Genomic DNA, 14,857 nt, shown 5'->3' with positions numbered 1-14,857 from the left:
GGCACTAAAAATGAAGAGCTTACTGCATTTCGTACCCCTAAGGGTATTTATTGTTACAAGGTAATGCTTTTTGGCTTAAAGAACGCTGGTGCTACTTACCAAAGGGCTATGCAGAATATCTTCGATGACCTTCTCCACAAGAATGTCGAATGTTAGATGGATGACTTGGTGGTAAAATCAAGAAAGAGAGGCCACTACTTGATAGATTAAGAATGGTATTTGAATTTCTCCGGAGGTACCAACTTAGGATGAATCCATTGAAATACGCCTTTGGAGATACTTGTGGAAAGTTCCTTGGTTTCATTGTCTGACATCGAGGGATAAAAATTGATCAAGCCAAAGTGGATGCCATTTTGAAAATGCATGAGCCTTACAATATTGATGAATTAAAAAGTCTGCAAGGAAAGCTAGCATATCTTAGGAAATTCATCTCAAACCTAGCTGGGAGGTGCCAACCATTCAGTTGCCTCATGAAAAAAGGTGTTTCCTTTCAAGTGGGACCAAGCTTGTAGCAATGCCTTTGAAAGCATCAAAACTTACTTGATGAAGCCTCGAGTTTGGCAGACCCTATACATAGAAAGCCATTGATACTATATATTTCAGCACAAGAAAGGTCTGTTGGGGCGATGTTGGCCCAAGGAAATAGTTAAGGGAAAGAAAACTCCCTTAACTACTTGAGCAGAATGATTACAACAAATGAGCTGAATTATTCGCCAATCGAAAAGTTATGTTTGGCACTAGTATTCTCAATCCAAAAGTTGAAGCACTACTTTCAAGCTCATGGAGTTCGTCTTGTTTCTAGAGCAAATCCCATCAAGTTCGTAATGTCAAAAAATATCCTTAGTGATCGACTAGCAAGGTGGTACCTCTATTTTCAACAATTTGAAATTGTGTACATCCCTCATAAGGTTATAAAAGGACAAGCGTTAGCAAAATTCTTAGCAAATCACCCTATACCTGATGATTGGGAGCTAAGTGATGAACTACCTGATGAGGACGCAACAATCATTAAGGTTCAACCTCCATGGAAGATGTACTTTGATGGTTCTACACATTGCAGAGGAGCTGGTGCTGGCGTAGTATTTGTCACTTCTCGAGGTGAAGTTTTGCCCTACTCTTTTACGTTGATGCAACTTTTCTCTAACAATGTTGTTGAGTATCAAGCATTAATACTCAGGCTTGAAATGGTTGTCGAAATGAAGCAGTTGGAATTGCAAGTCTTTGGTGACTCTCAGTTAGTGATCAACCAGATTTTAGGTAGTTACGAGGTCAAGAAACCTGAACTCCACCCATATCATGATTATGCTAAACAATTAATGGGGTGGGTCGATGATGTGACTATTCAACATGTGCCTAGGAAAGAAAATAAGAAGCTGATGCTTTAGCTTCCCTAGCTTCATCGTTAACCTTGCCTGATCAAGCGCAAGTCACTATCTGCCAAAAATGTGTAGTACTACCACCAAATGAGGGTGAAAATGAAGAAAATGAACTCGAGCATCTTGTCGTTGTTTCTAAGGCTGAGAAGGAAGAATGGCGACAACCTATTATCCATTACTTAAGCTACGGGATACTTCCAGAAAATCCGAGGAGAAGGACTAAAATCCGCCGTCGTGCACCTTTCTTCCTTTACTACAAAGATACCCTATGCAGAAGATCATTCGAGGGAGTATTCTTGCGATGCTTAGGGGAAGATGAAGCACTCCAAGATTTGCAAGAAGCTTCTGGGGTATGTGGATCACATCAGTCTAGACCAAAACTCCAATTCCATATAAAAAGGGTGGGATATTATTAGCCAGCAATGGTAAAAGATTGCTTGGAATATGCTCGAAGATGCAAGGCTTGCCAATTCCATGCAAATTTTATTCATCAGCCTCTCAAAGTGTTGCACTTGACTGTTGTATCCTGTCCGTTTGACTCTTGGGGATTGGATGTTGTTGGACCATTACCAAAGTCCTCTTGGGGCACCTATACATCTTGGCTGCAACTGATTACTTATCAAAATAGGCTGAAGTTGTTGCACTTAAGGAGGTAAAAAAGGAAAATGTTGCAAGTTTCATCCAAGTATACATTATTTATTGCTTTTGCATTCCTCGTTACATAACAACGGATAATGGCAATCCATTCGACAATAGATTGATGAACAAGATTTGTGAACTCTTTGGCTTCAAGCAACGTAACTCTTCTATGTACAATATTGTCGTCTATGGTCTAACCGAGGCATTCAACAAGACTCTATGCAACTTGTTAAAGAAAGTCATCTCCAAATCCAAACGAGGTTGGAATGACCGTATGGAAGAAGCTCTATGGTCATATAGGATGACTCACGGCACACCAACACAAACAACCCCTTATTCAATTGTTTATGGAGTCGAAGTCGTCTTGCCACTCGAGTGTCAAAAACCTTCATTACGATTAGCTATTCAAGAAGGGATAAATGATGAAGAAAATGCTCGACTTCGATTAGCAGAGTTGGAGGCTCTTGATGAGAAGAGGTTGGAAGCTCAACAAAGTCTCAAATGTTATCAAGCTCGATTATCTCGCACCTTCAATAAAAGAGTTCGCCCAAGATTCTTTCAAGTAGGAGATAAAGTCCTTGTCGTACGAAGACCCATTATTACTTCCCATAAACATGTAGGAAAGTTCACTTCAAAATGGGATGGGCCATATGTCGTGCAAGAAGCTTATTCAAGTGGAGCCTACAAGCTGGTTGATGCAGATGGCATGAGAATCGGCCCTATCAATGGCAAGTTTTTGAAGAAGTATTATCCTTGAATTTGCAACCTTCCTTGACGTATGAGCCTAAACTGCATGTTCCTACACTCCTAGCCTACATGAGTCTAAACTGTATATGTCCCACCAAAAAAAATCCGCTAGGTAGAAAACCTCGAAAGAAGAGGCCTAGGTAAAAGTTAGGACTAAAAAACCACCCATTCTAAACTATAGTATGACTTGATCCTCTTCATCGAGGGTAGGCAGCTTAGAGTTTCATTCTGAGTTCAGTAACATAAGTTCAAAAGATACATATTGTCCTAATCGTTGTCCAAATGAAGTATGGTGGAAGTAATTCATTCAGCCAGCACTTAAAAGTCGGGCTGAAATATCATTCGTCTATTCAATTTTGGATCTCTTTTGACTTAGAGGGGACAAGCCTCCATGATAAACTAGTGTCTTCAATGGGACAATTATAGTCTTTTCGGAGGCTATCGAGTATTTGCATTAATGTCCGGGGGTTCACTATGTCTTTATGTTCGCCAAATCTTTAAGTCTGTCGGTCTTCAAGTCGAAATATTTTAGCCTCCAAGTGTTCAAGTTGAAGTCTTCAAGTCTGTCAGTCTTCAAGTTGAGGTCCTCAAACTCTCCGGTCTTTAAGTTGAAATATTTAAGCCCTCAAAGTCTTTAGGTTGAATGTCAAAGTCCTCAGAATCTTCAAGTCCATCAAATCTTCAAGTTTGTCGGTCTTCAAGTTGAAGTTTGCAAAGTCCACCAAGCCTTCGAGTTGAAGCATTCTAATTTTTCAATCTTAAGGTGGACACGTTAGTCCCTTTGCACCTTAAGTTGTCTTCTTTACGAGTTTTTCCAGAAAAGGAACTATAACTTTCCAATCTTAAGGTGGATATTTAAGTCCCTTTGCACCTTAAGTTAGTCTCTTTATGGATTTACCCTTCTACATGCTGCCATGGATTTTTCCTCCATATGATGTTGAGGATTTCTCTATCTATTTGTTGTCATGGACTTGTACTTTGATATGCCGTATGAACCTTTGCGTCCTGAAATGGCCTCCGATTTTTGGGCGGGAATGAGTATCCATCCCTTCACACCCTGAGAGTAATCTCTCTGATAGTCAGGCTACCTTGAGAGTAATCTCTCCGATAGTCGGGCCACCTTGAGAGTAATCTTTTCGATAGTCAGGTCACCTTGAGAGTAATCTCTCCGATAGTCGATTCACCTTGAGATTAATCTCTCCGATAGTCGGGCCACCTTGAGAGTAATCTCTCTGATATTTGGGCCACTTGAGAGTAATCTCTCTGATATTTGGGTGGGAATGAGAACTCATCCCCTCACATCCTAAGATTGTCTTCTCCATACATGGATCATCTCGTTTGTCATGACCCCGGTTTGCCCTCCGTGAACCATCGTGACGGCACCTAGTCTCTACGACTAGGCAAGCCTAAATTGTAGAAGAAAAAAAACAAAACTTGCAGAAGTATTTAAAGCAGAAATAAAGTAATAACAGTGTTTAAATGTGCCGCTCGGCATACACCATAAGTAACTCGCAATACCAATACATAAATCCAAGACCCGAAAACCCACGAATCACAAGCTAAGAAGTGCTACATAGCTTTAACTCCAGAATGTCTAAATAGACCAGAAAATACAGAAGGGCTAAATACTAAAGCAGGAATAAAAAGGGACTTCTCGGTCTGCGGATGTGGCAGATGTACCTCGAAGTCTCTAAGCAGTCGCCTCCCTCAAGGATGGTAGGCCTGAGTAGCGGTACCTGGATCTCCACATGAAAAACATGCGCAGAAGGGGCATGAGTACACCACGGTAGTACTCAGTAAGTGCCAAGCCTAACCTCGGTCGGGTAGTGACGAGGAAGGTCAGGGACCTAATAGGGTTAAACAAAAATATAAAGTTCAACATTATGGAATAGAACAGAATGAATAAGTGCAGTAGGAAAAATAACACAGAATATACAGAACAACAACAACTACATAGTAACTAGGTAAACACGAAATAAAGTACAGCTCAGCACCAATAATATCGATCGGGGATCTCCCAGGATACAATCCTGTAGTCCCAAATACACATATTCGATAAGTCTTTCGGGATACCATCCCGTAGTCCAACTCACAGTGCTGAGGATCTATCGGAATCCCGTTCCGTAGTCCCAAATGTAAATACCCAGTACTGGGGAATCTACCAGGTACATTCCCGTAGTTCCATATAACTGTACAGGGGGATCTACCGGAATCTCACATCTGTAGTCCCAAGATAAATATACAAGGGGGAGCTACCGGAATCTCACATCTGTAGTCCCAATGTAAATACACAGCAGCAACAAGAAAATATTCAGAAATGGAAATTTCATATTAAGGCAACAATAATCCTAGTCTAGCATGTTGCACAGAGTTCAGGTAAACAAGTTGAACAATTAAAGCAAATAAATCACTTATACATGCTTTCCTAAGCTAACAACAGGCTTAATAGTACAAGTAATAAAAGCATGAAGAGAAACATACTAATCAATACTTAAAGAAAATCGGATTTCCATTAATCTGCATAAGTACGCACTCGTCACCTCACGTACAAGGCATTTCAATTACCAAATATATCAATCTTAAGGGGAATGTCCCCCACACAAGGTTAGACAAGCCACTTACCTCGAACCGGCTCAAAATCAACCCGAGACCATGTTCTTGCCACGAGTACTCGACTCCAAATGGCCCAAATCTATTCAATTCAATTGCATAATATAAATAATACTTCAAGTAACTGATTCTACAATTAAAGTCTAAGCTAATACGCGAAACTATGTAAAATTACCAAAATGCCCCTCGGACCCACTTCTCGGAATCAGGTAAATATTTCCAGAAACGTCGCACTCTCACGAGTTCATGCATACCAAAAGTACCAAAATCGGACCTCAATTTGTCCCTCAAATCATTATTCAAAGGTCTCCAATACTAAGCCCTAGTTTCCCCAATCTTAACCCTAAATTTCCATGATTTCTAGCTCTAATCCGTGAAATAATAGCTTAGGAACAAGTTTTAGGTCCAAATTCCTTACCTCAACGAAGTCACCTTGAAATCCCTCTTTCAAATCGCCCAAAAAGCTCCAAAGCCGAGATAAAAATGGTAAAATAGCTCAAAATTCGCGAAAGGCACAATTTATACCTTCTGCCCAAACATTTCACATCTGCGGCCCTTTTACCGCATATGCGGTTATTTCATCCGCTTTTGCGGAAATCACTTAACCGGCTAATACCGCATCTGCGGTCAATCGTCCGCACTTGCGCCTTCGCGGGTGCGGTCCCACAACTGCATCTGCTGTTCCTGACCCCCTTAGCATTTTCCGCTTCTGCGACTCCCCTGATCGCACCTGCGGTCCCCAAACCGCAGGTGCGGAAATACTAAAAGTAGCAAATTCAGCAGCTGCAACAAAGTCCAAAGCTCTCTGTTAACCGTCTGAAATCACCCCGAGACCCCCGGGACCTCAACCAAAAGCACAAACATCACCTAATACCTTATTCAAACTTGTACCCATCTTCAAAACACTTCAAACAACATCAAATCAACCAAAACACATTAGATTCAAGCCTAAGTTTCTAAAATCTTCCGAATTCCGCTTTTGATCAAAAACCCAGCCAAACCATGTCCGAATGACTTGAAATTTTGCACACATATCCCAAATGACACAATGGAACTACTGCAACTCTCGGAATTCTATTCCAACCCTCTGATCAAAATCTCGCTATCGAAGCGGAAACTTCAAAAATTCAACCTTTGGCGTTTCAAGCCTAAATTAGCTACGGACCTCCAAAACACAATCCGACATGCTCCTAACCCCTAAATCACCCAACAGAGCTAACGGGACCATTGGATTTCCATTCCGAGGTCGTCTTCAGGCTATTCCAACTATGGTCAACTTTCCAACACTTAAGCTCTCATTTAGGGATTAAGTGTCGCAAAACTCTCCGAAACTCAAAATTGAACATCTCGGAACATGTTGCAAAGACAACTGGCCGGGTCGTCACAGCCTCCTACACTTAAATATTCGTTCGTCCTCGAACATGCATAGAGACATATCTGAAGTAGTGAAAAGATGAGGGTAACAGTTGCGCATATCCCGCTCGGCCTCCCAGGTCACCTCCTCGACTGGCTGACCGGGCATTGAACCTTCACTGATGCAATGTTCTTTGACCTCAACTTTCTGACATGCCTGTCCAATATTGCCACTAACTCCTCAACATAGGATAGATCCTTGTCCAACTGGACTGACCTGAAATCCAAAACGTGCGACGGGTCACCGTGATACCTCCGGAGCATCGAAACATGAAATACCGAATGGACCCCTGCCAAGATGGGAGGTAAGGAAAGCTCATAACCTCCCCAAATGTTTCAATATCTCGAAAGGGCCAATAAACCTCGGACATAACTTCCCTTTCTTCCGAAATCTCATAACGCCCTTCATAGACGAAACCCGAAGCAGAACCCGCTCTCCAACCATATATGAAAAAATCACGAACCTTCCAGTCTGCGTAACTCTTTTGTCTGGACTGTGTTGTACGGAGTCTATCCTGAATCACCTTAACCTTCTCCAAAGCATCCTGAACTAAGTCTGCGCCCAATAATCTAGCCTCACCCGGCTCAAACCAGCCCACCGGGGATCTACACCGCCTACCATATAAAGCTTCATACGGCGCCATTTGAATGCTAGCCTGATAGATGTTATTGTAAGCAAACTCTGCCAATGGCAAGAACTGATCCCAAGACCGTCCAAACTCAATCACACACGCACGGAGCATATCCTCTAGAATCTGAATAGTGCGCTCAAACTGGCCATCCGTCTGTAGGTGAAATGTTGTGCTCAACCCCACCCGAGTGCCCAACTCATGCTGAACGGACCTCCAGAACCGTGATGTGAACTGAGTACCTCTATCTGAAATAATGGAAACTGGAATACCATGCAGACGAACAATCTCCCGGATATAAATCTCTGCCAACCGCTCTGAAGAATAAGTAGTACACATAGGAATGAAATGAGCGGACTTGGTCAGCTGATCCACAATCACCCAAATGGCATCAAACTTCCTCAAAGTCCGGGAGCCCAACTACAAAGTCCTTGGTGATCTGCTCCCACTTCCACTCCGGGATCTCTATTTGCTGAAGCAACCCACCCGGTCTCTAGTGCTAATACTTCACCTGCTGACAGTTGAGGCACCGAGCTATGAATCCAACTATATCTTTCTTCATCTGTCTCCACCAATAATGCTGCCTCAAATCCTGATACATCGTTGCGGCACCCGAATGGATGGAATATAGCGAACTATGGGCCTCCTCTACAATCAACTCTTGTAGCCCATCAACATTGGGTACACAAATCCGACCCTGCATCCTCAATACCCCATCATCACCAATAGTCACATCTCTAGCTTCACCGTGCTGAACCTTGTCCTTGAGAACAAACAAATGAGGGTCATCATACTGTCGCCCCCTAATACGATCAAATAAGGAAGACCGGGAAACCATACAAGATAGAACCCGACTAGGCTCCGAAAGATCCAATCTCACAAACTAGTTGGCTAAGGCCTAAACATGCATCGCCATAGGCCTCTCCGATGCTAGTAAACTCCCCAAACTCTCTGCCTTATGACTCAAAGCATCGGCCACCACATTGGCCTTGCCCAGGTGATAAAAAATAGTGATATCATAATCCTTTAGAAACTCTAACCATCTTCTCTAACGTAAATTTAGATCCTTTTTCTTGAACAGGTGATGCAAGCTCTGATGGTCAGTATAAATCTCATAGGGAACCCTGTATAAATCATGGCGTCAAATCCTCAGGGCGTGAACAATGGCAGCTAACTCAAAGTCGTGAACATGGTAATTCTTCTCATGTATCTTTAGCTGTTTGGACTCGTAGGCAATCACCCTACCGTCCTGCATCAACACCGCTCTGAGGCCAATCCTCGAGGCATCACAATAGACCGTATAAGACCCCAATCCTGAAGGCAATATCAAAATGGGGGTTGTAGTCAAAGCTGTCTTGAGCTTCTGAAAGTTGGCCTCACACTCCTCCGTCCACTGGAACGGAGCACCCTTATGGGTCAACCTGGTCATAGGGGCTGCAATCGATGAAAACCCCTCCACAAAACGACGGTAGTAGCCCGCCAAGCCAAGGAAACTGCGAATCTCGGTAGCTGAGGATGGTCTGGGCCAACTCTACACGACCTTTATCTTCTTCGGATCCACCTGAATACCCTCACTCGATATCACGTGGCCTAAGAACGCCACTGAATCCAATCAAAACTCACATTTTGAGAACTTAGCATATAACGTCTTCTCTATCAAAGTCTGAAGCATGGTCCCCAGGTACTGCTCATGATCTTCCTGACTCTAGGAATACACCAAAATATCATCAATAAAGACAACGATGAATGATTCAAGACACGGCCGGAACACACTGTGCATCAAATGCATAAAGGCTTTTGGGGTAATGGTCAGCCCAAATGACATGACAAGGAACTCGTAATGACCATACCGAGTCCTGAAAGCAGTCTTTGGGATGTCTGGATCCCGAATTTTCAACTGATGGTAACCTGAGTGCAAATCAATCATAGAAAACACTCGTGCGCCTTGAAGTTGGTCAAACAAATCATCAATATGAGGCAAAGGATAATGGTTCTTCACTGTAACCTTGTTCAACTGGCTATAATCAATACACATACGCATAGAACCATCCTTTTTCTTCACAAACAAGATAGGAGAACCCCCAAGGCGATACGTTGGGCCGAATAAAACCCTTATCAAGCAATTCATGTAACTGATCCTTCAACTCATTCAACTCAGGAGGAGCCATACGATATGGAGGAATAGAAATGGGCTGAGTGCCCGGCAACAGATCAATGCCAAAATCAACATCTCTATCAGGTGGCATGCCCGGAAGGCTAGCTGGAAATATATCGGGAAAATCCTACACTACTGGGACTGAATCAACTGAAGGGGTATCAATACAGACATCTCTCACATAAGCTAAATACGCGTCACACACCCTTTCTCAACCATACGCTGAGCTTTAAGAAAAGAAATGACTCTACTGGGAGTGTGATCTGAAGTACCCCTCCACTCAACACGCGGTACACCTGGCATAGCCAGTGTCACGGTTTTGGCGTGACAATCAAGAATAGCATAATGGGGCAACAACCAGTCCATGCCCAAGATAATATCAAAATCGACCATGCTGAGTAACAATAAATTGGCTCTAGTCTCAAAACCAATAAGAGCAACCAAACACGATCGATAAACGCGATCTACAACAAGAGAATCTCCCACACGAGTAGAAACATAAATAGGGGAACTTAAAGAATCCTGGTACACCCAAATGCGGAGCAAAATAAGAAGACACATAAGAGTAAGTGGAGCCTAGATCGAATAGAACCGATGCATCTGTGTGACAAATCAGTATAATACATGTGATGATAGAATCGGAGGCGACAACCTCGGTTCGGGCAGGAAAGGCATAGTATCTGGCCTAGACTCCCCCTCAAGGGCGACCTCTACCTCCCCGACCTCCACCTCTAGCTGGCTGAGCAGGTGGGGTAGCAACTGGGGCTGTAACCATAGCTTAAGAACTCTGCGGGGCACGTTGTGGCTGAGGACTCTGTGGAGGTGCATCCCTCCCAAGTATGGGGCAATCCCTCACCATGTGACGTGTGTCACCACAGTCAAAACAAGCTCTGGAGGGGACGTGGTGGCTGTGACTAGCTCGGGCCAGGTCTGCTGGACTGACCACTAAAAGCACCCCACGTAGGAGGCGGGCTAAATACCGGTGGTGCATAATAAGGCTCTTAAGGCCTAGGAGGAGCTAGGATACCACTAGCTGCTGGAAGAGCTGAATAAACAGGGTGACTCATATAACCCCTACCATGACGACCTATAGGCCGGGCACGGGCACCATAGAAATGGCCCGACTCTCGAGACCTCTTTGCCTCCCTCTCGTCTCTCTCCCTAGCATGTATACCCTCAATCCTTGTAGCAATTCCCACCACCTACTGATAAGAAATATCCATCTCCGACTCACGAGCCATGCTAGACCTGATGTTGGGAATAATGCCCTCAATAAACTAGCAAACCCTCTCGCAAATAGTAGAAACCAAGGCTGGTGCATGCCTAGACAAACTAGTGTAATGGACAACATACTCTAAGAAAGTCATAGCACCCTAGCGCAAATGCTCAAACTCGGCGCGTCATGCGTCCTTGAGGCTTTGAGGAACATACTCCCTCAGGAACAGATCTAAAAACTAAGTCCAAGTCAGTGAAGCAGCCTTGTCCGGACTATCTAACTCATAGGTACACCACACATCATAGGCGGTTCCTCGAAGCTGGAAGGTAGTGAAGGAAACCCTGCTCGATCCTGATATACCCATGGTACGGAGAATGCAGTAACACTCATCTAGAAATCCCAGAGCATCGTCTGAGTCTAGACCACTGAATACAGTAGGCTTGTACTTCATGAACCTCTCAAGCCTTAGCTGCTCATCCTCGGAAGTCGCTACCCTATCCTCGGGCTGAACTGGCACTGTAGGCGGCACAAGAAAATTCTCAGGGACCTGCTCAACATGCACTCGCTGCTTAGGAGTGCGGGCGGCGGGAGTATGTGTTTCTCCCCCCGCGTGGGATGTGGCTGCAGCAAGGGGAAGTAACCCTACCTGAGCCAAGGTGGTGTACATGCTCATGAACTGCGCCAGAGTCTCCTGAAGGGCTGGAGTAGTAGTAGCAGTAGGCGTGTCAAGTGCCTAGACTCCGGCTGGAACTGCGGGTAGTACCTCAGCGGCAGCTCGCGCAGGTGCTCTAGCTGCAGCATGTGCGCATCCTTGGCCTCTACCCCGGCCCCGGCCTCTGATGACTGCAGTAGAGGCGCATGTGCCTGATTATCTCGGGTAGCATGTGTCCTCACCATCTGTGAGAGAATAGAAGATAGAAGTTTAGAGTTGTAATGTCAAAATATCGCACGACAAGGAAATCAAATGAAGTGGAATTTTCCTACAGTTACATAGCCTCTCATAGATAAGTACAGACGTCTCCGTACCGATCAGCGAGACGGTAATAAACCGGCTTGTGATCCATGACTCTTATGAACCTAGAGCTTTGATACCAACTTGTCACGACCCCGATTGACCCTCCATTAACCATCATAACGACACCTAGTCTCTACGACTAGGTAAGCCTAAATTGCGGAAGAAAAAAAAAACAAAACTTGAGGAAGTAAAATAATTTAAAGCAGAAACAAAGTAATAATAGTATTTAAATGTGCCGCTCGGCATACACCATAAGTAACTCGCAATACCAATAAATAAATCCAAGACCCGAAAACCCATGAATCACAAGCTAAGAAGTACTACATAGCTCTAACTCCGAAATGTCTAAATAGAACAGAAAATACAGAAAGGGTAAATACTAAAGCACGAATAGAAAGGGACTCCTCGGTCTGCGGACGCGGCAGATGTACCTTGAAGTCTCTAAGCAGTCGCCTCCCTCAAGGATGGTATGCCTGAGTAGCGGTACCTAGATCTGCACATGAAAAACATGCGCAAAAGGGGCATGAGTACACCATGGTGGTACTCAGTAAGTTCGAAGCCTAACCTCGGTCGGATAGTAATGAGGAAGGTCAGTGCCCTACTGAGGTTAAACAAAAATATAAAGTTCAACAGTATGAAATAGAACAGAATGAATAAGTGCAGCAGGGAAAATAACACAGAATATACATAACAACAACTACACAGTAACAAGGTAAACAAGGAAGAATGTATAGCTCAGCACCAATAATATCGATCGGGGATCTCCCAAGATACCGTCCTGTAGCTCCAAATACACATATCCGATAAGTCTCCCGGGATACCATCCCGTAGTCTAACTCGTGCGCGAGGATCTACCGGATTCCCGTTTCGTAGTCCCAAATATAAATATCCAGTACTGCGGGAATCTACCGGTGCATTCCCGTAGTTCCATATAACTATGCAGGGGGATCTACCGGAATTCCACATCCGTAGTCCCAAAATAAACAGACAAGGGGTAGCTACCGGAATCCCACATCCGTAGTCCTAATGTAAATACACAGCAGCAACAAGAAAATATTCAGAAATGGAAATTTCATATTAAGGCAACAATAATTCTAGCCTAGTATGCTGCACAGAGTTCAGGTAAATAGGTTGAACAATTAAAGAAAATAAATCACGTAGACATGCTTTCCTAAGCTAACAACAGGCTTAATAGTACAAGTAATAAAAGCAGGAAGAGAAACATACTAATAAATACTTAAAGAAAATCGGACTTCCAACAATCTGCACAAGTACACACTGGTCACCTCAGGTACAAGGCATTTCAATTACCAAATATATCAATCCTAAGGGGAAGGTCCCTCACACAAGGTTAGACAATCCACTTACCTCGAACCGACTCAAAATCAACTCGAGACCACGTTCTTGCCATGAGTACTCGACTCCAAATGGCCAAAATCTATTCAATTCAATTGCATAATGTAAATAACACTTCAAGTAACTAATTCTACAATTAAAGTCTAAGCTAATAAGCAAAATTATGTAAAATGACCAAAACGCCCCTCGGGCCCACATCTCGGAATTAGGTTAAATTTATATTTCCAGAAATCTCGCACTCTCACGAGGTCATGCATACCAAAAGTACCAACATCGGACCTCAATTTGTCCCTCAAATCATTATTCAAAGGTCTCCAATACTAAGCCCTACTTTCCCCAATTTTAACCCTGAATTTCCATGATTTCTAGCTCTAATCCGTGAAATAATAGCATAGGAACGAGTTTTAGGTCCAAATTTCTTACCTCAATGAAGTCCCCTTGAATCTCTCTTTCAAATCGCCCAAAAAGCTCCAAAGCCGAGATAAAAATGGTGAAATAGCTCAAAATTTGCGAAGGGCACAATTTATACCTTTTACCCAGACATTTTCGCATCTGCGTCCCTTTTACTGCTTCTGTGGTACCGCATATGCGGTTATTTCATCCGCTTCTGCGGAAATCACTTAACCGGCCAATACCGCATTTGTGATCAATCATCCGCACCTGTGCCTTCACGGGTGCGGTTTCTGACTCCCTCAGCATTTTCCGCTTCTGCGACTCCCCTGATTGCACCTGCGGTCCCTGTGGTCCCCAAACCACAGGTGCGAAAATACCAGAATCAGCAAATTCAGCAGCTGCAACAAAGTCCAAACGTCTCCATTAACCGTCCGAAATCACTCCGAGACCCCCGAGACCTCAACCAAAAGCACAAACATCATCTAATACCTTATTCAAACTTGTACCCATCTTCAAAATACTTCAAACAACATCAAATCACCAAAAACACATCGGCTTCAAACCTAAGTTTCTAAAATCTTCCGAATTCCGCTTTTGATAAAAAACCCAGCCAAACCACGTCCGAATGACCTTAAATTTTGCACACACGTCCTAAATGACACAACAGAACTGCTGCAACTCTCGGAATTCCATTTCGACCCTCGAATCAAAATCTCGCTATCGAACCGGAAACTTCAAAAATTTAACCTTCGGCAGTTCAAGCATTAATTAGCTACGGACCTCCAAAACACAATCCGGACATGCTCCTAACCCCGAAATCATCCAACGGAGCTAACAGGGCCATCGGATTTTCATTCCGAGGCCGTCTTCATACTATTCCGACTATGGACAACTTTCTAACACTTAAGCTCTCATTTAGGGACTAAGTATCCCAACACTCTCCGAAACTCAAAATCGAACATCCCGGCAAATCAAAATAGCAGAAATAAGCTTGGGGAAAGCAGTTAATAGGGGACCAGGGCGTTAATTCTCAAGACGACCGGCCGGGTTGTCACATCGTTAAATAAGAACACATTCTTCTTGTTTGACTTACAAAAAAAAAGGGGGGAAAAAGCAACAAAGGAAGAAAAGCATAAGAAGAAAAAAAGAAATTATTTCCGTATTAATACTTCCGAATCCATAAAATTAGACTCAAAATTAATACTCAACAAATACAAGTACATGAGTTTATATAGATTTGGAGAGGAGACGTTAATAAGTCATGGTCCGATGTGGAATTTGCCGTATAAAGGCGGTATGACTTAATGC

The 14,857-nt window shown here is 43.5% G+C and overlaps 1 protein-coding gene across 1 annotated transcript; it reads left to right on the top strand.

Annotated features, from left to right (window-relative positions):
* Nucleotides 1–683: 683 nt before the first annotated feature.
* LOC138869482 (uncharacterized) lies at nt 684–2,772 on the top strand. Its single transcript, XM_070147101.1, has 4 exons — nt 684–1,257; nt 1,452–1,726; nt 2,005–2,275; nt 2,636–2,772. The coding sequence occupies exons 1-4, from the start codon at nt 684–686 to the stop codon at nt 2,770–2,772; spliced, it is 1,257 nt and encodes a 418-aa protein (XP_070003202.1).
* The last annotated feature ends 12,085 nt before the right edge of the window (nt 2,773–14,857 follow it).

This window comes from Nicotiana sylvestris, chromosome 5, assembly GCF_000393655.2.
Source record: "Nicotiana sylvestris chromosome 5, ASM39365v2, whole genome shotgun sequence".
Lineage (NCBI taxonomy): Eukaryota > Viridiplantae > Streptophyta > Magnoliopsida > Solanales > Solanaceae > Nicotiana > Nicotiana sylvestris.
This window is presented reverse-complemented; position numbering and strand designations above follow the sequence as displayed.